Genomic DNA, 26195 nt, shown 5'->3' with positions numbered 1-26195 from the left:
GGCTTTGTCTTTCAATTTTTAGAAATGGAGATATGGAACTATGAGAAACAACAAGAAAAGACTGCAAAACAAGAAGACTGGGACAAAGAAGAAGCCATCTTTAATGAACAAGTAATTCTATGTGGGGAAGAAAAAGGAAAGGGGGGGGAAAGAGAACGGAGAATTTAAGACTTAAAAAAACAACCAAAGAAAAGAAAAATAATTCGAAAAATAAGTATAATACTGGAAAGCAACAGAAAAGGGGAATACAGAAGAGAGAAATAGAGGTAGAGACACAAGGGGGTAAAAAGGGGAGAGAGAAGAAGAGAGGGAAGAAGGAAAGGAAAAGAAGTTACAAAGGACCGGAGCAAGATATAGAGAAACAGGACCTATTTAGAGATAATGGGTGAAAATCTAACTGAAAAAGGGATTCTGTAAAGGTACATAAGATTGTATTGTTATATTCATAATAGAAATAATTTTAGAAAATTGGAAACAACGTATGATTAAAATGAGGGATAAAATAGTTAGTGTAATTTAGTGAAATGTCTGTGAATAAAATAAGTGAAATAAAATAAATGAGAAAATTGAATTAGGAAGGAACGGGAACATTTTAATTAGTTAATGTTTTATAAAATATAAGTGAAGAGGGGGGGAATTAACTATGGAAAGCTTATAATTGTTCCCATAGAAGTATGATATTTAATTGAAAAGTAATGTTAAAGATGTTAAGACTTTAATGAATATTAATATTAATGATAGAATTGAATTGGAATGGAATGTTGTTTTAATTATATACATATATATATATATATATATATATATATATATATATATATATATATATATATATATATATATATATATATATATATATAAATGTATATAATTTTTTCAATTCAATCTATCATTATATATATATATTTTAAGAATACAGTGTGTATTTTAAGAATGTACCAAGCAGAATCCAAATGGAAGTTATGTATTATATTGAATGTTACAACTTTAGGGAAAAGATATAAAGGCGTCATACTCCAATCAGTAACTACAGGAGAAATTTTGTTTAATGAGAAAAGATAATAGATAATTGAAACAGGACAGACAAAAAATATAAATACAATGATTAAGCTATGCAGAAAATGTAAAATAGTAATAAGATATGGAATAGAATATAAAAATGAGCATGAACCTGAATTTGTGTCTGTACGAAGAAATGTAACCCGGGATTATGCTGCTTTCAAAAAAGATGTTTTATTTGTATTTTTTTTTCTCTTTGTGAAAACTCAAATAAAATTTACAAAAAAAAAAAAAAAAGAAAAGAATAGTGGCACAAGGGGTTTCACAGATGAAAAATGTGCACTATGATGAGGTATTTGTGCCAACTGTAAAGAGTGAAAGCATCAGGCTGGCACTAGCTTTGGCAGCAGCAGATGGCCATACAGTTTGGCATTTTGACATAACTACAGCATTCCTCAATGTAGAATTAGAGGAAATTTACACTGTTCAAGCACCAGGGTATGAAAGTAAAAAGCCTAACATGTTGTATAAATTGAACAAGGCCATTTATGGGCTGAAGCAGTCAGGCAGGAATTTGAATATATGTTTAGATAAGGCATTGAAAGGTCTTGGGTTCAAGAGTTGCAAAGCTATTGGTTGCATATACACTGGAAAGTTAAAAGGTGGGGATTGTCAACTATTAGCATTTGTGGATGATCTTTGCTTCATTGCAAAGCATGTATCACAGGTAAACGAATTTGCTAATAAGTTGGAGAAGAAATTTGAATTAAAGAATTTGGGAGAAATAAAAAATTATCTTGATGTGGAGATACAAAAAACTGAGAAAGATGGTTATATTCTTAGTCAAAAAAGAAAAATTAAACAGCTGTTGGAGAGATATAACATAAGAATGTAATACTGCTCCAACACCTATGAGTACAGATTTTCATAACAGTTTGGGTAAGGACGAATGTGAAGCCTGTGATCAAGAGATATATCAGTCAGCAATAGAGAGCCTGTTATATCTATCACAGTGGTCCAGACTAGACATAGCTTGCACAGTAAGCATTTTGAGTTGCTTTACTGCTGCACCAACAGAATTGCATTGGATGGGTGTAAAAAGGATTCTCAGGTATTTGAAGGGAACAGTGAATTTGAGTCTTCAAATAGAGGTCTCTGAAAAATTTAAATTTAAATGCTATGTTGATAGTGATTATGCAAATGATGTAAAAACCAGAAAGTCCAATTCTGGGACTGTGATATTGCTTGAAGGGGCTTTAATTGGTTGGAAGTCCAGAAAGCAAACAATTGTTGCCATTTCTACGGCGGAGGCAGAATTTATTGCTTTGTCTGAACTTTGTTCAGAAATAACTTGGTACGAACAGCTGTTACAGGATTTAAATGTAAAGGTAAATCAAGCTGTAATTGTCTAAGAGGATAATGCTGCCTGCATATAAAGGGCAACAGGTGACAGACTAAAAAAATAGAAGCAACATTAATGAACATTAAATATTGTAAAGTAAATTGATTAACTTGCTTCACTGTGTATCAGAAGACAATCTGGCTGACATAATGACCAAGCCATTGGGTGGAGTGCACCATGGGAAGAATGTTAAGTTAATCGGATGTATTTCTTTTCCAGTTATGAATGGAGGAGTGTCAGAGTATATTCATGAAGAAAACTATAAATTATAGGTATTTGTGGATGATCTAGTATTTATTCTAGAAGAACCACTAGAAACAGGACCTAAGTTATTTTAAAAAATAGAGGATTATGATGAAGTGTGTCAGAATATATTCATGAACTGGAATAGAGCTTAGTAACAAAGTCAGCCAATGAATAGGCATGGCAACAGACCAACAAATGGGAGCTGAATTGGAAAGTGAAACTAGAAGTAGCCTGGGTGTGGCTCTAGTCTCTGCTCTGAACTCTGAAGCTGCTGTTTGTGTTTTGCTTTGATTTCTGTAGTAAACTCTAACAAAGTGGCAGGACTAAAAATAAAGAAAAGACTAAAATGTTGGTAAAGAATCTTACAAATAAACAGAAAAAATGAATTGAAAAGATGGGTATTCAGATAACTAAAAAGTAAAATATTTAGAAATCTGATTAACAGCAAGATGTGTACTATTAAAGAAGATAATTATCTTAAATTAATGCAACAAATAAAGTTAGATCTGGAAAAATGGAAAAATCTACAGTTGTCGATGGTAGGAAGAATTGCTACAATAAAAATGAATATTTTACAGAAGCAATTATTCTTATTTCAAACAATTCCAATAAAAATAGAAAAAATGTTCTTTGAGGATTTAAACAAATTGATTTTAAAGTTTATTCGACAAGGGAAAAAAGCAATTTGAAATGCTACAAGAGGCTAAAAATAAGGTAGGATTTGGGTTACCCAGTTGGGAGCTGTACTACCAGGCCTTAATGCTTAGAAGGGTGAAAGAATGGATAAATCTGAGCAATAAAGAGTATTGACTTTAGAAGACATGATTTACAATTGGGATGGCATGCATTTATGTGGTATGGGAAAATAAAATACATGTATATTTCCAAAAACATTATATTAGAAATGCTTTGCTTTCAGTATGGGAAAATTAAAGAGAAACATTACATGAAAATAATGGTCTGGCTATCCATGATGGAAGCACTAGTACATCCGAATGTTGTTGAACTTTTTCAACAACAATTACAAGATATAAAGATATCTTAAATGAACAAGGGAAATTGAAATCAAACAAGAACTGGAAAATCAAGAAATTGATTTGGCCTGGTGGTCACTCATGCCAATACAATCAAGATATAAGAAAGATGCCGAACTGTATGGATTTTATAAAGAACCTTTAGAACTAGACTAGATATTTTTAGGGATAGATGACAAATTAATAAAGAAAAAAAGCTACTTATTGAATTTTAAAATGGAAGAAGAACAAGTAAATGAAACATAGTATAGTCTAAAAATTTTGGATACCTATACAATTAGATAAATGGCAAAAACTTAGGGAAAGAAATTATAAATTGATGATGTCAGCATCCTATAAAGAAAATCTGTATAAAATGTTTTATAGGTGGCATTTGCCACCAGCAAGAATGGCAAAGATGTTTCAAAACATATATCCCAAATGTTGGAAATGCAAACAGCTATCGAGATCTTATTATCATATGTGATGGACTTGTCCTATGGCAAAAAAATATTGGTTAAAAGTAAGGACAAAACAACAAATAGACTTAAAACCAGAAATATTTTTGTTGGCTATTCTACCGGAAAAATATAATAAAAGAAACATATGTTTAATTTTACATGTGATAACAGCAGCGACAATTATGTATGCACAAAATTGGAAAAATGAAAACATGCCTACTGTTGTGGTCTGCCAGCAACCTGTGGAGACAGCAGCAGAATTGGACAGTGGGGAAGAACATAGGCCCCTTTGGGAGTCTGTGGAGATTTGGATAAGGGTCCTGTGGGGCCAGATCCATCTGGGAGTTATGTGCTGACTCCAGAGCCTCCAGTATTTGACAGCAGCGAGGCAGAGGAATAAGGGGAGCCTGTTCCCAGTGCATGTGTGTGCAGAGCTACCAGAAAGCAAGAGCAGTTAAGACAAAAGGGGTGACTCTGGAGTAAGGCTTGGAGGTGATTGCCCCTCCCATAAGATATAAAGGAAGTGCAAAGGGACAGGAATCTTTTCAGGAAGTAACGTTGTTCGCTGTGTTCAGATTAAACTTTGAACTCTGTGTAGACTTTGTATTTCATTTGGCTTTTTACAGTTAATTTGGCGCACTAGTTGGCAGTAATTCAAAGGAGATAAAAGTGGGTGCTTATCTCGAGAGACTATTTGGGATTCATTACGGGCTGGGAATGAACATAATTCCCAGCACTGAAATAAAATAAGAGTTGTTTGGACTAAGCTTGTGCTTAATTACAGTCTCAGGAAGCCTTGGTCAGAACACCTACAGAGGAAAATGTAATAAAGAAAATATTAGAATGTGCTGAAATAGATAGATTAACTTTGAAAATTAAGAATAAGGAGGAAACAGAATACTTTTTAACTTGGGAACTATTTTATCAATGGTTAGAAAATAGAAGCAGAAGTTAGAAATTTAAAATTAAGGAGGATATGTAAATTAAAATGAAATGTGTAAATAATGAATGTTGAATAAATAGGATAAGGAAATATGATTATTAGACTTGGAGGATAATGGTGATAAATGTGATGTTTTTAAGGTTTGATATTAACTAATTATATGATGAAACTGAACAGAGTATTTAATTAAATAATGGAAATTGTTTAATAAGGATAAATGAAGGTTATGGTGAATAAATTTAGAGAATAATGGTTATAATTTAATGTGTGTATAAGTTTTGTTATTTGTATTTAAAAGAGATTGTACCCAGACAGTACGCTGCCATTGTGGATTTAGAAATTTTATATATAACAAAGGAAATTGCATAATAAAAAATAATTAAAAAAGAAGAAGTTGGAGAAGTACTAGAGTCTGAAGGAAGAACTAATCAGGATGGGGAAAGTAAAGGCCAAACCGATCTCAGTTGTAGTAAAAGCAACTGGGATGTGATTCATAAGTGGGGCGAATGACTCCAACAGATCCCAGTAACAACATTAGAGATCTCTGTCTAGAAGTGTTCAGTGCCTCAAACTCCCAAGCTTCATATATGTATAATTAAAATTTAATGATGTAATATATATTAAAATTTAATAAACAAAAAGTATATACATATTGATGATATATCATCAGATTTTTTTATATTTGGTGGTTAAGAGAGACAAAGTAGTTAAAACTGGTGGGATGGATCTACCAGCAGATTAGATAGTGGACATATAACTAGTGGACATATAACTGGACACAAGGACAGTTTTTCCCTGAACACCACCACTCTGCTAAACGAATAATTCCCTCAACATTATCCAACTATTTACAAAGTCTGCATTACTATTACTATTAATCTTCTTATCATTCCTTATCACCCATCCCCTCCCACTTGTGACTGTATGACTATAACTTTTGTCACTTGTATACTTATGATTTATATTGACTGTTTCCTAGTATGATTTGATTGCTTATTGTACCCTATGACTATTATTAAGTGTGGTACCTGATAATTCTTGACTCTTGACGAATGTATCTTTTCTTTTATGTACATTGAAAGCATTTGCACCAAGACAGATTCCTTGTGTGTCCAATCACACTTGGGCAATAAAGAATTCTATTCTATTCTATATAATTATACTTATCTTGATATCTCATAGTCACATGGGAATCACAAAGAGGCAAGGAAGACAGCAACATCCACCAAAGAATCACAAGTCCTGAAGAGCCAGTTCAACGGGAAGGACAAGATCCATGCCATCAACATGTATGCCCTGCCAGTCAAAGAAGGACATGGAAGTTGCTGATGTGAAGACCTGGAAGCTCCTGTCCAGAGATAACCAACCAAAGTCCAACATGTAGAGAGTGTACATCAGTCAGAAAGAGGGTGGGCAGGGTTTAGTGAGTGTCAAAGCCACAGTCATGGTTAAAACCCAGAGAAACAGGAGAAGTATCAGTGCCTGAAGGAGAAACTGGAGAGGATGTGGAAAGTGAAGGGTAAAATGGTCCCAGTGGAACATTCAGGGCTGTGGCTCCAAAGCTGGGAGTGTGGCTCTATCAAATCCCAGGAATCATATCGGAGCTCATGTCAAGGACCCACAATTGAGGAAGATACATACACCCATAAGGGTGAGAAGGGAATTTTGTTATTTTGTTTGTGAGTGTGAGTGTGTGTGTGTGTGTGTGTGAGAGAGAGAGAGAGAGAGAGAGAGAGTTTCTTTTATCTGTCTTGAATCTATTGTTGAACATTAGTTAAGTAACCACAAAGAATAATGAACATTATTATATATAACTTGACTGGATTGTTATAGTAAACCAAACCATAGTTTTTAATCATAATTTGTTCTAAAATTAATATTGGTTTTAGTTCATACAATATGTAAACAATAAACCCATACTACAATGCCTGAAGTTACTAATCACACCAACACCCAAATAAAATACATTACTGTAAAACTACTGTACTGTAATACTCTATGTGATGTTGGCTAAATATTTTCCATCTACCTAGCCTTTGTGAGTTGTAGGTGATGATTTATGGACAACTGCACACTGGAGATACAAATAATAAAGCAAACACTTAGGTATTTTGATTGGATAATGTCATGGAAAAGGGCCTGATTCTAGAAAAAAAAGGCAATTGAAAACAGACTAAAGAAAGTATTATCAATATTAAAGTATTATCAATACAAGTATTATCAATATTGAGAATATAAGCATAAGGTTATAAGAATGCAAGAAGCTGTTGCTAAGTGGTACAATAATGATCATGGGATCACAAAGATCTGGAAGTGACCAAAAGACTGAATAGTAGCCACAGTTTTGGAAAAACCAGCCACCAATTTATCATATAACCAGCCAGTTATATATTGAACAAAGATGTTTCTTTTTATCAATACTTAAAATAAATTGATTTAGAGTCCAGTGGAATGTTTACTGCATTTAGTTGGTAGTGCCGTGTTTGCTTAGAGGATGGGGCCTCTGAAAATAAAGGCTAATATTTTTAGATTCTTCCAATGTGCATGATTTGTCACAAGCTGCTTAAAAGTATAAGAGATATGAAATGAAAATAAGCAAGCTCAAAGAGAACTAAGGACCCCTCATGTCAACCCTGAGCTACATATATTCTCCTTTATTAGATATGAAATGGTTCTTTCATATCCATCCTTGTTATATTCTTTGATTGAGCCAAAGGAGTATTAATAGTCACCCAGAGAACCACTTGTCACTGAAATAGTTCTTCAGCTAATGCTTGTCTTGTTCAAATTATTTGAATATTAGTATATTACTCCTAAACAGTTCTATAATTGCTGATAATGTATTCTGGAGATAAAGGAAAAGAACTTAACATGAGGTATAACATAGACACTTCAATATTATGATTATAAAAATAAAAGTTGATTACAGGTAGAAATGATATTAATTATTACCTTTATTGTCAGAGTACAACGTGTACAATGAGATTGGCTGAGCTTCCCTTCATGCACCCCCCAACGCAACTCACAGTGAAGACAGAAGTCCCTAACCCAGTCCCAATCTTTTTCCACTATGTGACTTTGTTGCACAACGTGCCAGCTCCGCAAGTCTATCATACTATGTTAACATGAAGTTATTTTCCGTTCAGAAGTTTGACAGCCCACGGTAGCCAGCCACGCCTGTTGGTGTGGCTGGCTATGATTCTATATCTCCTACCTAATGGTAGGAGAGTGAAGAAGTGCTGACTGGGGTGTGAGTCGTCCCTGAGAATTTTCCTCACTGTTCTAAGGCAGCGAGCCCTACCAATGTCATCTAGTGGTATCAGGAAACAGCCCACAATGTTTTGTGCTGTGCTCATCACCCTCTGTAATGTCTTTCTATCCGTGGCTGTCAAGCCAGCATACCACACTGTAATGCAATATGAGAGGATCCTTTCTATTGTGGTCCGGTAAAAGGAGGCCATCAGTCATTGTTCCATTTTATTCTTTTGCAAGACCCTAAGGAAATGGAGTCTGTTGGGCCTTTCTGGCCATCTGGGTTGTGTTGATTTTCCAGGTAAGATCTTCGCTGAGGTAGACTCCCAGGAATTTAAAGGAGGAAACTCTCTCCACACAGCCCGCCTTGATGTAAAGTGGGGCGGGTTCCTCTCTCTTCTTCCTGAAATCTAATACCATCTCCTTTGTCTTGCTGATGTTTAGGTGCAGGTTGTTTTCTAGGCACCGTGAGGATAATTAATATAGGGCTTTGAATGGACTGTCCTTCCTAAAATGTTATTTAATTATGTGGCAGGTATTAGTGTTCTTGGGGGGGGGAAAGGATTATTTTTATTTCTTTTTTTGAATTTAATTTTTAAAATATGTATCTTATGAATTATTTAGCTATATTTTTCTATAGTAAAGTTGCATCAAAAAGACATCATTTGATGTACTGGTTAAGGTATCGGTTAAGAAACTGAGAGATGATGAATTCTAATCCTACCGTAGACATGAAGCCTGCTGACTGACTGGGCCAGTCAGTGCGCTGATTCCCCCAGATGTTTCCCCAGATACCACTCCAGATGTCAGCTTGGAGGAAGATGGACAGTTCTAGGCATGTCAAGAGGGTCAATGGTCAATGGCTCCAAGCAGCCATCTGAGAGTGATTTGGCTGAAGCATAGCCGCAGCAGGACAACTCTGAAACTTCAGGTGGGGAAAGCATGCAGCTGCAGCCAATCAGTGAGGAAGAGGAACTGCCTTCTGCACCTGATCAGAGAACATGTAGGACAGAGAAAAGGCAGGAGCAGTGAAGGTTAGCCAGATTACTTGTGAGGAGACAGCCTAGCCCTTCTTGATGGGCTGCACTAGAAGTTGGCTATTTAGCATAGCAGACAGATGGAGATGATGCTGGGAACATGTTTCTTTTCTTGCTGTGTGTTCTTGCCTTGAATTTTGGATTGTATCTCTTCAGCTGTTTCCTTTGCCTTTCCTTGCCTTGGTAACTTGCTTTGGCCCAGTGGCCTGGCCTGGCCTTTGACTTGAGGACTAGTGTTGCCTTCATCTGAATAGCCTGTGGATTGACAAGCAGTGTGGGACTCATTGGGATTGAGCTGGTGTTGGCACAGGGAATTGCTGGGGAATACCAATTCAGACTCAGAAGATTTACACATGTGGTATATTTGTGTGTGTGCATGAGGGGGAGAACACAGTCACTCTCCCTTAGACTTGGGAATAAAGCAATGGCAAACCACTGCTGAAAATTTTAAGCAAAATGAAGGGACTACATATAGTTCTTGAGTTGCAATGATAATTGTTAAGATAGCTGTTGCTAAGTGATATGGTCATAAACGGCAATGTGATATCACAATATTGCTTAATAACAGCAATCCTGGAAATCTGTTGGGAAGCCTGGAATAGGCTGCAGGCCCATCAAGGCTCAGCACAGGCAAGGTATGCGTTGAGGGAGCCCAGGAGGCTCTGGAAGATATGGTAGAAATTGGATATTGCAGTGGCGGACAGTTTGCTGCCTGTAGGGGCAATTTGCTGGAATGATTTGCAATCTTCCATCACATTGATTTTGCTTGTGAGAAGCTGGCAGGGAAGGTTTCCAATGGTGATCACATAATTACTTCTCCCTACAATGCTGAAATCATGAGTTGGGCATCTGAGCCCAGATCAGAATCAGATGACTGTAGGACTGCTGTAGTGAATTGAGCTATGGAATCCATTGTATGCCTTATTTTTTTCAATGCCTCTTAACTTGGAACAGTCATTGAATTAATGAATGTAAGGCAAGGATTACTGTAATTCAGACAGTCACCAGGAGTCATAGCAATAATGATGCTGATATAGCTGAAGTGTTATTTTTCAATCGTTGCTCAGAAGAACAACAGAAATTCTACCCACTAATCATTTGAGGTCAGTTATAGTAATTATTCCTTAATGTTTGAAGTATACTTTATTTCTTCCATTCTTCATCTGCTTTACTGATATTTTATGATATCTGCAGTATAAACTGTTTCATTATTTTCTCAATACAATTTTTAATACAATAAAAATATTAAAAGGATTCTCAAATAGAATTGCTCTTGTTACCAAAGAATTCATTGGAAATATGCATGATTAATCAAGAAATGATGTATTCATCTAAAATAAAAAAATAGTTTACATATTTCTTTTTTTATTTAGTTTAGTTTTAGTTTAGTTTTTATTTAGTTTATTTCATTTAATTTAGATTTACTAAACCTCTAATTTAATAAATATTTAACAACTACAGATGAAGTCAAGAGTTCTCTGTTACTGTGTTATTTCAGTTGAAGAAAGGAGGAAGTCTTGAATATTGCACTCATTAAAAACCAGAACTAATTAAAAAAGACCAAGAAGATGTAGACATGTTTATTTCATAGTCCCGTTTTCAAGCTGGAATACAACCTATTGTGTGCTTAAGAAAAAGAGGACTTGAAGGGACTTAATTCTTCATTATATTCCATTTTGGAATAGCTAATTGGCAGTATTCCAGTTTTACAATAAGACTTATATGTCTGCTGTTTTAACTGTTTTATGTTTCTGTGTACATTTTGTCAAACTAAAGTGACAAATACTGGAATTTACTTTAGACAAAACAATAGTGCAATATTCCACTGAGGTTTAAGGAATACTAACACTCTGAAAAAAGTTGCAAAAGAAAAATATCTCTTTTTAAAGGAGATATAAGCAGTTCATTGATAAAAAGTATTCATTTATAATTAAAAATTGTTAGGTGTGCTTTTGTAAATAATCTTGATGATAATGTTTTGTTTTTATTGTATGTGATTGGTTTAAGCATTTACTATATATCATGTATCATATGCATGCCTAAATATAAATAGGGTTTATGGAGGTGATGATGCAAATAATACTAGATAATCCAAATTATTTATCAGAATATGTTTGATCGGATATTTTATTTTTGTTATTTTTTAATGTATTATATTTTGAAAGAAGGATAATTGAAAAATTGTTTCTGATGAAGGGATGAATTCTGAGATTTACATACTACAATTTTTTAAAAATGTGCAGGCATGATCACTTAAAACAAAACAAAGCGCACCAACGTGCCTACCGTCCCTGTCCTATTGTTTCTCTTATTCTTCTTTTATTTTTCTTATATGTACCCATTTCATGTATTCACAACTATGTATACACTTATACTTATCTTGTAAACAATTGGCAAATCAAATAAATAAAATAAAATAAATAAATAAATTAAGATTGAATACAATCAGTCCTCATTACAGTCAGTCCTGATTCGCAAACATGATAGCAAACAGTAAAAAAAAAATGTTTTGATCACTGTGTGCATTTATAGTTAAATTTCTGTGCCTGACACGCCACACACTAAAACGATAGTAACAATAACATTGCTGCATGAGATAATTTCATCTAAATGTATGTATATAGCATGTGTATATGTGTGTTATGTATGTGTACACTTTTGAGAGCAGGCAACAACATTTCATTTTTAATGCGTGCCAGTGTGCCCACAGTAGAAAATGACAATAAAGATTATCTATCTAAATGAGATGGCAGCTACCAGAGATCTTTTCAGCATCTTTCTGTCTCTCTGCCTCTAGGGCTTTCTCCCAACCCCCACCCCCTCTGTGTATAGTATATGTATGCATTAAATTGAGTTACTGACCATTTTGCTCAGTGACCATTTTTTCTGGAACAAATTGCTCTCACTACACAAGAAGAGATTCTATTTTTTTTCCATTTATAATTTTTATTTTATTATATAAAATACAAAGAAGAGAAGAAAAGAAAATAGGAAATTAAGGGAGGGAAAGATGCAGGGAAAAGGGGGTGTGAGATACAAGGGGAAAGAGATAAAGAAAGAAAAAGGGGCATTGACTTGAACTCTTCTTTGCACAGTGCAAGATAAACACACTCCAACCCCAATTTTTGCTTTTACACATTAATATATAACTAGTCATTCATATAACACCGAATCTTTCTAATCAATAAAACCAAGATCAAAGTTTCATTTTTTTATCTTCACAAGCACAAATTCTAGAAGTGCTATTCAAATAAGAACAGATTTTCCTCTTTAAATAAAATAATCAATTTAACCATTCCTGCTTTATCTTCCTTGCTATGGAAATAATGTGTATTTCTATTTGCACCTAGTAGCCTTTGCGAACTCCAATTTTTATTTACAAAGTTTATTGCATTCTTTCAAATTCTTTGACCTTACTGAAAAAAAAGAAAAAAACTCATTTTTTACGCTTTTTTCCTTCAAAGTACTAAATTTTTAAAAAGCACAATTTTTTAAAATCAAAATTTTCTAAACATTTTTTCTTTGACTTCTTCACATACAAGCTTTAAACTTCATTATTGCATTTAGATCCCTCCCTCCAAACCACCCTTACAGAATATTTTTTCTTTTATAAACATTATTTTTAACATAGTTTTTTCTTTAAACTAGTACATCATTTTCTTTAACTTTCTCTTAATACAGGTACTCTCAAATACATTTTCAATATCTTATACCTACTTTAAGAATTACTTAAGTGTTATATATATTATAAAAAAATACATTTTCAAATTTTGGGTTAAACCTTTCTGTTGAACATATCAACAGCTTATCTTCATGGAGTAAAATCATCTTCTTCTCTGGAAGTTTTATTAAATACTTGTAGGCCTTTCTTTTTATCATGAAATCCTCAACCTTGCTAATGTGTCAACTCATGAAGCATCCCTGACCTGCTCTTAAGTTGCCATTGGCAAGAGGGATGGGAGAATGAATTTCACAGCTGCATAAAGGAGCTGGCATCTCAGTCAAAACAAAGCACATTCCAACCGACAATGCCGAGTTTGTCTCCACGGAAACCCACAGTGGCCGGAGGGAGTGACTTTTACAACCCACGAAATTGCTTCGTTGGGGAATGTGACTGATGACATATTGGGAGGGAGGGGGAAACAGGGTCAGAGGCAAAGCGCGAATTAACTGAGGTCAGAGTTAACTCCACCTGGTCTGTGCCAACATAAAGCTCCTAATAAATAAATGGATTTCTTTTGAAGCTTGGCTTGAGGCTCATGATTTAATTAGGGCATCAGTCGGAACCCTGACACAATGTCCTTAAAGAAAAAGTCTTAAATTTGTCTTTTTTCTCTGCTCTTCTTTCAGTTGTGTTGAGATTTTTTATTTTTGAACCATAGTGGTGGTGGTGGTGTTAGTCACAAATTCGTGTCTGACCCATCGTGACCCCATGGACAATGTTCCCCCAGGCTTTCCTGTCCTCTACCATCCCCACTAGTCCTTTAAGCTCACACCGACTGCTTCAGTGACCCCATCCAGCCAGCTCATTCTCTGTCATCCCCTTTTTCTTTTGGCCTCAATCATTCCCAGCATTAGGCTCATTTCCAGTGAGTCCTTCCTTATCATTAAGTGCCAAAGTATTTGAGTTTCATCTTCAGGATCTGGCCTTCTAAAGAGCAGTCAAAGTTAATCTCCTCTACAACTGACCGGTTTGATCGCCTTGCAGTCCAAGGGACTCACAGGAGTCTTCTCCAGCACCATAGTTCAAAGGCCTCAAGTCTTTGGGGCTCAGCCTTCCTTATGGTCCAACTTTCACAGCCATACATTGCAACTGGGACAACCATAGCCTTGACTGTGCGCACTTTTGTTGGAAGGGTAATGCCTCTGCTTTTTAGTATGCTGTTTAGATTTGCCATAACTTTCCTCCCCAGGAGTAAGCGTTGTTTAATTTCTTGGCTGTAGTCCCCATCTGCAGTGAACTTGGAGCCCAGGAAGATAAAATCAGTCACTATCTCCATTTCTTCCCCATCTATTTGCCAGGAATTGAGAGGGCCAGATGCCAGGATCTTACTTTTCTTTTTTTAATTTTAAAAATAAACTTTATTAAACATTAAAAAATACATAATACAAAACATTTCATAAAATACAAAACCAAAAAGTTATACATAACCAATAAACATAAAAGACATAAACATTTCTAATTGCTTAGACAGTGTGTTTTTATCAAACAATTTTCCAATACTTAGTTCCTATATCTGGTATATATTCCTACCATGACCTCTTCATGTTTTGATCTTACTTTTCTTAATGTTGAGTTTCAAGCCAATTTTTGCACTCTCCTCCTTCACCCGCATCAAGAGGCTTTTTAGTTCCTCTTCACTTTCTGCCATTAGAGTGGGTATCATTCACATATCTGAGGTTGTTGATATTTCTCCCGGCAATTTTAAATGCAACTTGTGATTCATCTAGCCCCACCTTTCTCATGATGTGCTCTCCATATAAGTTAAATAGGCAGGGTGACAGAATACAGCATTGCCGAATTCCTTTCCCAATTTTGAACCAATCAGTTGTTCCATGTCCAGTTCTCACTGTTGCTTCTTGACCCGCATATAGATTTCTCAAGAGACAAATAAGATGGTCTGGTACTCACATCTTTTTAAGAACTTGCCACAATTTGTTATGATCCACACAATCAAAGGCTTTAGCATAGTCAATGAAGCAGAAGTAGATGTTTTTCTGGAACTCCCTAGCTTTCTCCATGATCCAGCGTATGTTGGCAATTTGATCTCTAGTACCCTGTACCTCTTCAAAATCCTGCCTGTACTGGTAGTTCTTGGTTCACATACTGCTAGAGCCTAGCTTGTAGGGATTTTGAGCATAACTTTGCTAGCATGCGAAGCGTGTGCAATGGTGTGGTAGTTTGAACATTCTTTGGCATTGCCCTTCTTTGGAATTGGAATGTAAACTGACCTTTTCCAATCCTGTGGCCACTGTTGAGTTTTCCAAATTTGCTGGCAAATTGAGTGTAGCACTTTTACTGAATCGTCTTTCAAGATTTTGAATAGCTCAGCTGGAATACTTTCATCTCCACTAGCTTTGTTGTTGCTCTGACTTCCTAAGGCCCATTTGACTTCACATTCCAGAATGTCTGGCTCCAGGTCAGTGACCACCCCATTGTGGTTATCAGGGACACTAAGCCCATTCTTATATAGTTTTTCTGTATAATTTTGCAACCTCTTCTTAATCTCTTCTGCCTCTGTTACATTCCTGCCATTTTGGTCCTTTATCATGCCCATCTTTGCTTGAAATGTTCCTTTCATATCTCCAATTTTCTTGAAGAGATCTCTGGTCCTTCCTATTCTATTGTTTTCTTCTATTTCTTTGCACTGTTCATTTAAGAAGGCATTACTATCTCTTCTAGCTATTCTCAATTCTGCATTCAATTGGGTGTATCTTTCTCTTTCTCCCCTGCCTTTCGCTTCCTTTCTTTCCTCAGCTATTTATAATTTTCCTCAGACAGCCATTTTGCTTTCTTGCATTTCTTTTTCTTTGGGATGGTTTTAATTGCTACCTCTTGTACAATGTTGCTAACCTCCGTCCATAGTTCTTCAGGCACTCTGTCTATCAGATCTAATTCCTTAAATCTATTTGTCACCTCTACTGTATATTCATCAAGGATATGATTTAGTTCATACCTGAGTGACCTAGTGCTTTTCCCTACTTTCTTCAATTTAAGTCTAAATTTTGCAATGAGAAGTTCATGATCTGAGCCACCGTCAGCTTCTGGTTTTGTTTTTACTGACTGTATAGAGCTGAAAGCACCAGCCTGAAGATGGCAAGTAGGACCTTGTCGAAACGTTGCCAAGATGCTCTCAACCTTACACGGGAAAAGACCCGAACACGCCAAGACCTGCATGTATGTATGTGTGTGTGTGTATTTATATGTATGTATATATATATATATATATATATATATATATATATATATATATCACACACACACACACACACACACACACACACACGTATGTATGTATGTATGTATGTATGTATGTATGTATATAAAAATATATATAAATTTCAGAACCACTACCTATATTTTTACTAGTGATTAAAAATACCCTTTTCCTGGGTACAAGCAGAAAGCATCACATCACAGACATATATAATTATGTTTATATTAAGTAAAATATTTTATACTGCTCAAAAAAATAAAGGAAACACAAAAATAAGACATCCTAGATCTGAATGAATGAAATATTCTCATTAAATACTTTGTTCATTACATAGTTGAATGTGCTGACAACAAAATCACACAAAAATTATCAATGGAAATCAAATTTAGCAACCCATGGCGATCTGGATTTGGAGTTACACTCAAAATTAAAGTGGAAAAAAACACTACAGGCTGATCCAACTTTGATGTAATGTCCTTAAAACAAGTCAAAATGAGGCTCAGTAGTCTGTGTGGCCTCCACGTGCCTGTATGACCTCCCTACAATGCCTGGGCATGCTCCTGATGAGGTGGCGGATGGTCTCCTGAGGGATCTTCTCTCACACCTGGACTAAAGCATCCCCCAACTCCTGGATAGTCTGTGGTGCAATGTGGCGTTGGTGGATGGAGCGAGACCTGATGTCCCAGATGTGCTCAATTGGATTCAGGTCTGGGGAATGGGCAGGCCAGTCCATAGCATCAATGCCTTCATCTTGCAGGAACTGCTGACACACTCCAGCCACATGAGGTCTAGCATTGTCGTGCATTAGGAGGAACCCAGGGCCAACCGCACCAGCATATGGTCTCACAAGGGTCTGAGGATCTCATATCAGTACCTAATGGCAGTCAGGCTACCTCTGGCGAGCACATGGAAGGCTGTGCAGCCCCCTAAAGAAATGCCACCTCACACCATTACTGATCCACTGCCAAACCGGTCATGCTGGAGAATGTTGCAGGCAGCAGAATGTTCCCCACAGCATCTCCAGACCTTGTCACGCTTGTCACATGTGCTCAGTGTGAACCTGCTTTCATCTGTGAAGAGCACAGGGCTCCAGTGGCAAATTTGCCAGTCTTGGTGTTCTTTGGCAAATGCCAAATGTCTTGCACAGTGTTGGGCTGTAAGAACAACCCCCACCTGTGGACGTCGGGCCCTCATACCACCCTCATGGAGTCTGTTTCTGACCGTTTGAGCAGCCACATGCACATTTGTGGCCCGCTGGAGGTCATTTTGCAGGGCTCTGGCAGTGTTCCTCCTGTCCCTCCTTGCACAAAGGCGGAGGTAGCGGTGCTGATGCTGGGTTGTTGCCCTCCTACGGCCTCTTCCACGTCTCCTGATGTACTGGCCTGTCTCCTGGTCACGCCTCCATGCTCTGGACACTACGCTGACAGACACAGCAAATCTTCTTGCCACAGCTCGCATTGATGTGCCATCCTGGATGAGCTGCACTACCTGAGCCACTTGTGTGGGTTATAGACTCTGTCTCATGCTACCACTAGAGTGAAAGCACCACCAGCATTCAAAAGTGACCAAACCACCAGCCAGAAAGCATAGGAACGGAGAAATGGTCTGTGGTCACCACCTGCAGAACCACTCCTTTATTGGGGATGTCTTGCTAACTGCCTCTGCTTTCCACCTGTTGTCTCTTCCATTTGCACAACAGCATGTAAAATTGATTGTCAATCGGTGTTGCTACCTAAGTGGACAGTTTGATTTCACAGAAGTGTGATTGACTTGGAGTTACATTGTGTTGTTTAAGTGTTCCCTTTATTTTTTTGAGCATTATATATTAACATGTATAAATCTGTCACGAAGCTCAACTACAACTTTTCACTCCTTGCAAAGAGTTTTGGTTGTACAAAATCACATAGATTTCACAGTTAAAGATAAATTATATATATAAATGAGGAAAATTTAGTACAACTACAGTATACTGATTTATGTGCCCCAGCAGAATGTTTTTAAAAAGGATGGAAACAGAAGAAAACTTAAGATATGCAAATGCAGTTTTTCTTTGCTAGAAAAATAGCAATAGGAATTCTGCAAGAAGTAAAAATACTATAATATAATTGCATTTTTATCCCCTTTATACATATGTGAGCATTGGATATGTAGTCCAAAATCTAAAATTAAACATATTTAATGGACTGGATTATGTAAATGTATTGATTTGGTCATATAAAGAAAAATGAAAATCAAATGGCAAATCAATTTGAAGAGCAGGAGTGAATGGCATAAGAGGAAGGGAAAGACAGAAAGTCGTGTCTGCATGGAATTGATAAAATTGTCGAAAAGAGAAACATGAGGTTAAAAGAATAGAAGAGAATGTATGAAACACCATGAGCATGATAGAAAGATGCTTTTCAAAGACAGAAATGTATGGAGAGTTGCTAGTCAGTAGATTTCTGTTCTTTCATTTCTTTGTTCACTAGTACTTAGTATTTTTCTATTATTTGTGCTGAATATATATGGCAATGATGTATGCAGGTAAAAGGACCTTCACGCTTCAAAATACTCTCCCAAACATATTTTGCTTCCAGACATAGTTTTTAAATATACATGTAATTATATTGGTACAAAAGTAAATACAATTCAGATGAAAAAAATGTCAGATAATCTAACATTGATAAATAACAGAGTTCAAGTACCAATTTTAGTTTGTAAATATTGTGTTCATTGTTTTGTGTGTGTGTGTGTGTGTGTTAGGCCTTGATGACTGCCTGCAACAATATATCAAAAATTTTGAGAGGGAAAAGATTGGTGGAGACCAGCTACTACGTATTACTCATCAAGAACTGGAGGATCTGGGAGTGACTCGAATTGGCCATCAAGAGCTTATCCTGGAAGCAGTTGACTTACTCTGTGCATTGGTAAATATTTTGAGAATGGTTCTGAAATGTTTGAAAACTGAATAATCCATGGGATTGTACAAAACTATTTCAAGATTTTGCATAATATTAATATATTTAATTTTAGCGATACAAAAATTGAATTGCAGTACAAATCATAGTTGAAAAGTTTGTCATTTTAAAATCAAATTTAGCTTTTTTTTTTTTAAAGAGAAAAAGTATTTTTATTGAACTGAAAATGACTTATTTTGTTTGCAGAAAAAATTGGTTTCCAAAAGGGGAAGCATTGATTTCTTATAAATCATACTTAACTTTTTACAACAGCAAGCAAAATGTCTTCTTCTTAAAATAAAAAACCGGGCACTTTGACTGGATTCATACCTCATATTAAATGTTAGTTATAATTATGATTTGGTGAACAAATTGCAATGGGTGAGTTACAAAATATCCTAAGATAAAACCAAATCAAATTAAAGCTTAGCTTTACATGCAATTAGCATTTCACTGCCAATCCTGTTGCACTTAGTTTCTGTGCATGCAAATGTGTTAGCAGATTACCTGGAAAGTAGCTGTACTGAAATTTTAAAAAGCTGTAAAGCACTTTAAAGAGGAGAGCTTCATTTGTGTTATTACGGCTGCTGAAGCAACTGTCTGAATATTTTGAAAGGCCCTCTAAAATAAGTATTTGTATGTCAACTGTCCGACTAGTGAACCCAGAATAAGGAAACACTCTTGGGAGCTTTGAATTCCAAAAAGTAAAAATTTATTCGGGACACCATATTGGTACTGAAGAAACAAAACCAGCCTTAATTTTCCCTCTCAAATATTTGCCTAATTAAACAATAGCTTCCTCTTCTACTCACCTCTGGTTGATCACATTGTCCGATTATGAGACGTCCTTTTGTTATGGAAACAGTCCATCTCTTTCTCCAGTACCTGCAGTGGTGAGTTGGATGGTTGTTAAGCTCTCAGGATACATGCATACATTCTCAGCATTCCATTTGCCTCTCCTCCCCTCCCCCAGTTCGTTGACAAGTTGATTGGCTCTCTTCCGATTTGCCTGTTTCTTTTGTGACTCCCTGGTTTTATTCAGGGCTTTCTGCACATTTCCCCAACCAGCTTCCAGTGTATCTATCCATTCAGCTAATGCTACTCGGGGGTGGGGTGGGGGGTTCCCTTGGAAATTCTGGCATTGGCACAAATTCAACTCCCATGGTCACTCTAAAGGGGGTGAATCCAATGGTGCTATGCACCAAGTTATTGTAAGCCACTTCTGCAAAATGTAGGAGCTCCACCCAGTTGGTTTGTTGATAGTTTACATAGCAACATAGGTATTACTCCACTATTGTGTTAGTTTGTTCCATCATCCCATTGGGAAGGAATCCAGATCACCCTCCCAGTCTTGCCTGCCACCCCGCCCCCCCGGAAATGGAGGATGACACTGCTGTGTGTGGAAGCATGGAGGACAAAGGTTGGAGGATGTAGTTTCCTGGGTCCAATTCTGCCTCTGGAGAGGAGGAAGTGGTGGTGGGGGAGCTGCATGAGGGAAGGCTGCCCCAACAAACCAGCATTCTTACCATACACGATTGGAAATGGGGATTCCCTTTCGAGAAGGGCCAGTCTCCCTAGTGGAGGACCTGGGCGTGCTGCTCCCCTGTCTCTTACTCTTGCTTGCCAGAGATCTGTCAAGGCAGAAATTGGACTCAGGAAACTGCTTCATGCAAACTTTGTTCTCTGTACTTCCACATAAAGCAGCATTGTCCACTGCCTCCTGTTTTGCTTGGAGCGGACACCACACAGGTAAATGGCAATGATGTCTGGGATTGGGAGAAGAATGTCTCCTTTGGCATGCTGTGCACACACATACATGCACACACACACATGCATTCACACACACACACACACACACACACACACACCATTCTAAGCTTGGAGACTTTTATCCACATCTGAGTTTGCAAACTGCCAATCATGCCGGGTTGGAGAGAAGGTTCTCTCCTTCCTCTCTGGATAAAAGTCCCCAAACTTGGAATGTGGTGTGTGTGTAGGTGCGTGCATGCCCACGCACACACACACATGCTCACACACTTGGCTGCCAGAAGTTTGGGGAGGCAAGGAGCTTGTGGGGCACCGAATTGTCCCCCCATTGAGTTAGCGGGTGTGACTGATTTTGTCCTGACTCAGCCATCCCTAGTCAGCCATGTCCAGTGAGTGGTGTTGAGCCAGCCATGCCCACCCAGCCATGCCCACCTAGTCATGGCAACCTGTCTGTGATCATCCAGTCATGCCTACCCAGGCATGCCCACCTGGCTGCTGTGAGTTGTCATAGACTTTCATGCAACTGGTTCTTTGAGGGCAACCATAATGCTGATGTGGCTCTCAGTGAAATTGAATTTGACACCCCTGCCATAGTTTGATTTTTATTCATGAAGATTCTGAGCTCCTCCATGTCTTTGGGGGCATTAAGTACATCTTTGGTTTGGGTAATTTCACCCCAAGCAATGATTCAATGGCACAATCAGTGGGGTGATGGAGAGGGAGTATGTCTGATTCCTGCTCACTAAATATTTCAACTAGGTCCAGGTATTCCTTTGAGATGGCTAGCCCCACTTGGCCAATCTCAGTTATTGCATTAATGGGGTCTATCTTTCCCTTTCCCACCAACACCCTTTCCCACCTATGTGTGTCATTCCTACACATTGCAATCTGCCTGCTCTACTTCCCCAGCACCAATTGTTGTCCTTCCAGTCAACTGCTGGATCCCACATCTTCAGCCGTGCCAACCCCAATATCATAGTCTCTTCCATTTTGGGGCTACTATGAACCAAATAGTCTCCTTCTGGCTCCCTGCTCTCAGGGTTACTTGCTCGCTAAGGCACATGGTGGGCAGACCCCCATAAGAGAGCCATCCAGTTGCTCAAACTTCATAGGCTGCCTCAATTTTTTAAGTCTCAGTCCCATCTTTCCCACAGTTCATAAGCTAACCCAAGCAGTTGGTGCAACCTGAGTCTACCAGGCCGTGAAGACACCTCTCACTCCTGAGTGGGGCACTAGTATCTTCACCTGGGCAGTCAAAGGGGGGATGGTTCCACTTACTATTGGATCATCTTCCCTTTCACTGTCGCTCTTGTAGAAGACCAGGTTGGGCTTGCTGGGAGTCGGAGTTCCCCCTTCTCGCTGGAGGGGGAAGAGATCTCCATGACCTGCCGTGGCACTCACATCATCTTCTTTCCCTTCCTTGGCACCTTCTTGGCCTTTGGTTGGCTCAGACCCCTCAGCACTGACATGGGCTGCAGGCCTGGGCAATTGGCTGCTCAATGGCCCTCTTTCTCACATCAGAAAAAGACACCGGGAAAGCACTATGGGCTCTCCTTCGGGGTAGCAGGAGGGGTGTTGGTCCCTTGCATGCTGGCAGGTGTCTCTCTTGGCCTCATCAGGGGTGACCCTCATGCGCTGCGTGCTGCCACTACTAGTTTCACTGTGTTTGCCAGCTGATACCATGCCCCAAGGTCCTCTGGAATCCCTCGGGGCAGGCAGTTTTGGTACAGCTCCTTGTTTAGTCCATCTCAGAAGTGGTAGACTAGCAAGTGTTCTGTCAGCCCTCTCAGCTTCACAGCCAGGCTGCAGAACTCCTGGATGTATTCGGTTACTGACCTAATCCCCTGTCTTATGGCGCAGATCCCGGATTCCACTCGGCGGGCTTGCACAGGGTCTCCAAACCTGTCCCGAAGCTCCTCCAGGAGGGCATCCACATTCCCCAACTCTGGCGCCTCTTCGCCATGGAGGTACATCACCCAATCTACTGCCTCTTCTAGATTCGAAGTGATGGCGTTTACGTGGTCAACGTCATCCGGGTACATTGCTCCTTATCGCTCCAAATAATTCCACATCTGATTCAGAAAATAGGCTAGCTTCTCTGGTCGCTCATCAAACATAGCTTTCAGAGGTGGGGGCTCCCAGTCATCCTGAACCAGCGCATAGTCTGTGGCAGTCCAACTGCATATGGGACTGCTTGAGCCTGAGCTCCTGCTGCTGCAGGAATCCCTGGGCTTTTCCCGCAGTCGTGGGAGGGATGGCAACTCCCTGGGGGAACTCCAGCTCCTTGGGCCACACTCTCCAGTCTCACCCATTAGGGTTGCTGACACTTGGTCCATCCCAAGCCCTGCTCCTGAGACTGAGGATTTCATTGACACTGCTCCTTGCATCTCCATTCTGATTAATCTTTTGTGCAGCTGCTCCACAGAAAGGCTACAGCATGCTGCAGGAATTTCCACTCCCCTGGTTCCTCCCAGTCTGCAACCCTCTGGGCCTCCCATTTGCTCCCTCCAGGTTACGGCCACTCCAGGCGGGACCAGGGGGAACTCTAATTTGGCTGCCTTCACCACTCGGCTCGGCCATTGCGTCTTCGGGTCAAATGGATCAGGCCATGACTCCTTCCTGACATACCAGTGGCTGCTGTATCTTCTCTACCCTCATCTTGGATCGGGTCACCACCATCTGCACCCTGAGTCAGCTTGGGTGGCTACCAGTGCCTCCCGAGCAGGGAGCAATCCAGGCTTCCCTGCAGCATCAATTTTTCACTGCGTTCTGGACATCATTAGGTTACAGCTCTCTTGGAGGCATCTGAGTAGGCTGCGTTAATTTATGGAGAACTGGTTTAATGTCAACTGTCTTGACTAGCGAACCCAAAATAAGGAAACACTCTTGGGAGCTTTTCCCAAAATTCCCAAAATTAAAACTTTATTGGATACACCATTTTGGTACTGAAGAAACAAAACCAGTTCTGGTTTTCCTTCTCAAATGCTTAACTAGTTAAAGAATGGCTTCCTCTTCTCCCCACCCCTGGGTGACCACATTATCCAATTATGAGACATCCTTTTGTTATGGGAACAGTCCATCTCTTTCTCCAGCACCAGCATTGGTGAATTTCATGGTTGCCAAGCTCTCATGACCTCCGCATACATTCTCAGCATTCCATTTGTTGCTTCCCCACTCCCCCAGTTCATTGGCAAGTTGAAAAATATTAAGGTTGGAAAGAAGCAAAGTGGTTCGATCTTGACAAAGCGATTCATGCTACAGGAACATTTTGGCAACAGATTTTTCTATTGCCTGAAGATAAGACTGATCTCATGCAAGCATTATTTGATTTTTATGAATTTTCAGTTTCTATAGAAAGAGATTCTGAATCATTAGATATGATTTTAAAGATTTTATTGCAAATGTGTCTTACAATGATTAAGGAGAAAGTTTTCTAGGAAACATAAAAGTTTTATAAAAAGAAGCAAATAAATTAACGAATCATGGGAATTTTTGATCCATAAAAGTAGATTAAACATTAATTTTAGAAAATACATTAAAATAAGAATTCTACTGAAAATATCCTAGTGTAATGTGTTAAAGAATCAGAACAATGCTTAAACTTATATAGTCATATATAATTCCTAAATTGTTAACTGAATGTTTCTTATATGTTTTTCAAATAAAGCTTCAAACTGTTTTCATAAATTTTTCTGTTTATTTTAACTAAAAAGTACCATTTTACTATGGAAATATATAATACTCATATTTCAAATTTATAGTTCGTAGATGTTTAATTTCTACTTGTAATACAGAAATAAAATTATGCAAGAAATAGTAATTGATGTATTCATGTGCTAAGCATTACAAATATTATTAACAAGATTAAACTTTTTGTGCCCTTTTTTAAAATGCAGAATTACGGATTAGAAACTGAGAACCTAAAAACACTTTCTCACAAGCTAAATGCATCTGCCAAAAACCTTCAGAACTTTATCACAGGAAGGAGGAGGAGTGGTCATTATGATGGTAGGAGTAGCAGAAAATTACCAAATGATTTCCTTACCTCAGTGGTGGATTTGATCGGAGCAGCAAAAAGTCTTCTAGCATGGCTGGACAGGTAAAACCATTTCAGTTGTTCCAAGGATGACTACCTTATTGTTCTTATAAATAAATGTAATGATTGTAATAAGTTGTATTAAAACATTAATTACAAGTCATCTGCTCTCTTTATTTAAAACTTTATGTAAAATTTATGTAAAATTTATAGAGATTACAACATATCATTTAAGTTTAAATATGGATTAAACTTAGTTCTATACTGAAGATTTAGTACCAAAGCTAGTCCCATTTGGCAACAACTTTTGAACATTGCCTAGAGGCAGGTTGATTACTGGCAGTAGAACCAAATGCTGCTTGATTGATGGGCTGCCATTACTTTAGGTCAGGAGTGTCCAACTCTGGCAACTTTAAAACTTGTGGACATCAGCTTTCAGAATTCAGAATTTCTGGGGAATTCTGAAAGTTGAAGTTCACAGGTCTTAAAGTTGCCAAGGTTGGACATCTCTGCTTAAAGCTAAGGATTCCAGCATCCTTTCTTGGTTGATGAAACAACCCTTCATAGCTTCAACTTCAGTTAGGGTAGATAGGGATGAGGAGTAGCAAACATAGTCAACATATTTTTACTTTGCTGTTAGAGTACTGTGCTATATATAAGCAACATTTCTGTTCAAATAATAGTGTAACCTATCCAACACTTTCGGAAATGAAAATGTTTTACAGCATGAAATAACACCCACTGTTATTTTCAAATAAGAATATTGTTCTATTTATTAAACATAGCTAATTAAAAAAGTTATGAGTGCTTAACAAGACATACTAAAAACAGAACATCCACTGATTTAAAATGAACAGATATTATAGAATATATGCACTTGGAGTTCACATGGTCCTAGCATTTCAGATACTTAATATTGAAGATAGATGAGATGTCAAATGTTAGCATAAATAATGCAATAACTGAAAAGGTAGCTTTCTAGCCTGGAGATTTCCATTTTAAATTTAAATTCTGCTATATAGGAGAGTAGTATTATAAAATACTTATTTTTAAAGACACTTTAAAAATAAGCAAACTAAATTTAAGCAAACTAAATTTAAAATACTTACACTATTTTTTTCTAAAAAGCAATCTAAAATATCTGATGCAAAATTATATTCCACATGAT

General features: G+C 37.8%; 1 protein-coding gene across 6 annotated transcripts in view; it reads left to right on the top strand.

Annotated features, from left to right (window-relative positions):
- CNKSR2 (connector enhancer of kinase suppressor of Ras 2) overlaps nucleotides 1-26195 on the top strand; it is a 264189-nt gene that overhangs the window by 36298 nt on the left and 201696 nt on the right. For all 6 annotated transcript variants that reach the window (XM_087966919.1, XM_087966922.1, XM_087966920.1 and 3 more), the window contains exons 2-3: nucleotides 19031-19194; nucleotides 24888-25090. In XM_087966919.1, coding sequence (XP_087823045.1) covers nucleotides 19031-19194; nucleotides 24888-25090 — 367 coding nt within the window. The remainder of the gene's footprint in view (nucleotides 1-19030; nucleotides 19195-24887; nucleotides 25091-26195) is intronic.

This window comes from Notechis scutatus, chromosome 5 (genome assembly GCF_049901735.1).
Source record: "Notechis scutatus isolate UNSWTSFEM ecotype Mainland chromosome 5, rNotScu1.2, whole genome shotgun sequence".
Lineage (NCBI taxonomy): Eukaryota > Metazoa > Chordata > Lepidosauria > Squamata > Elapidae > Notechis > Notechis scutatus.
This window is presented reverse-complemented; position numbering and strand designations above follow the sequence as displayed.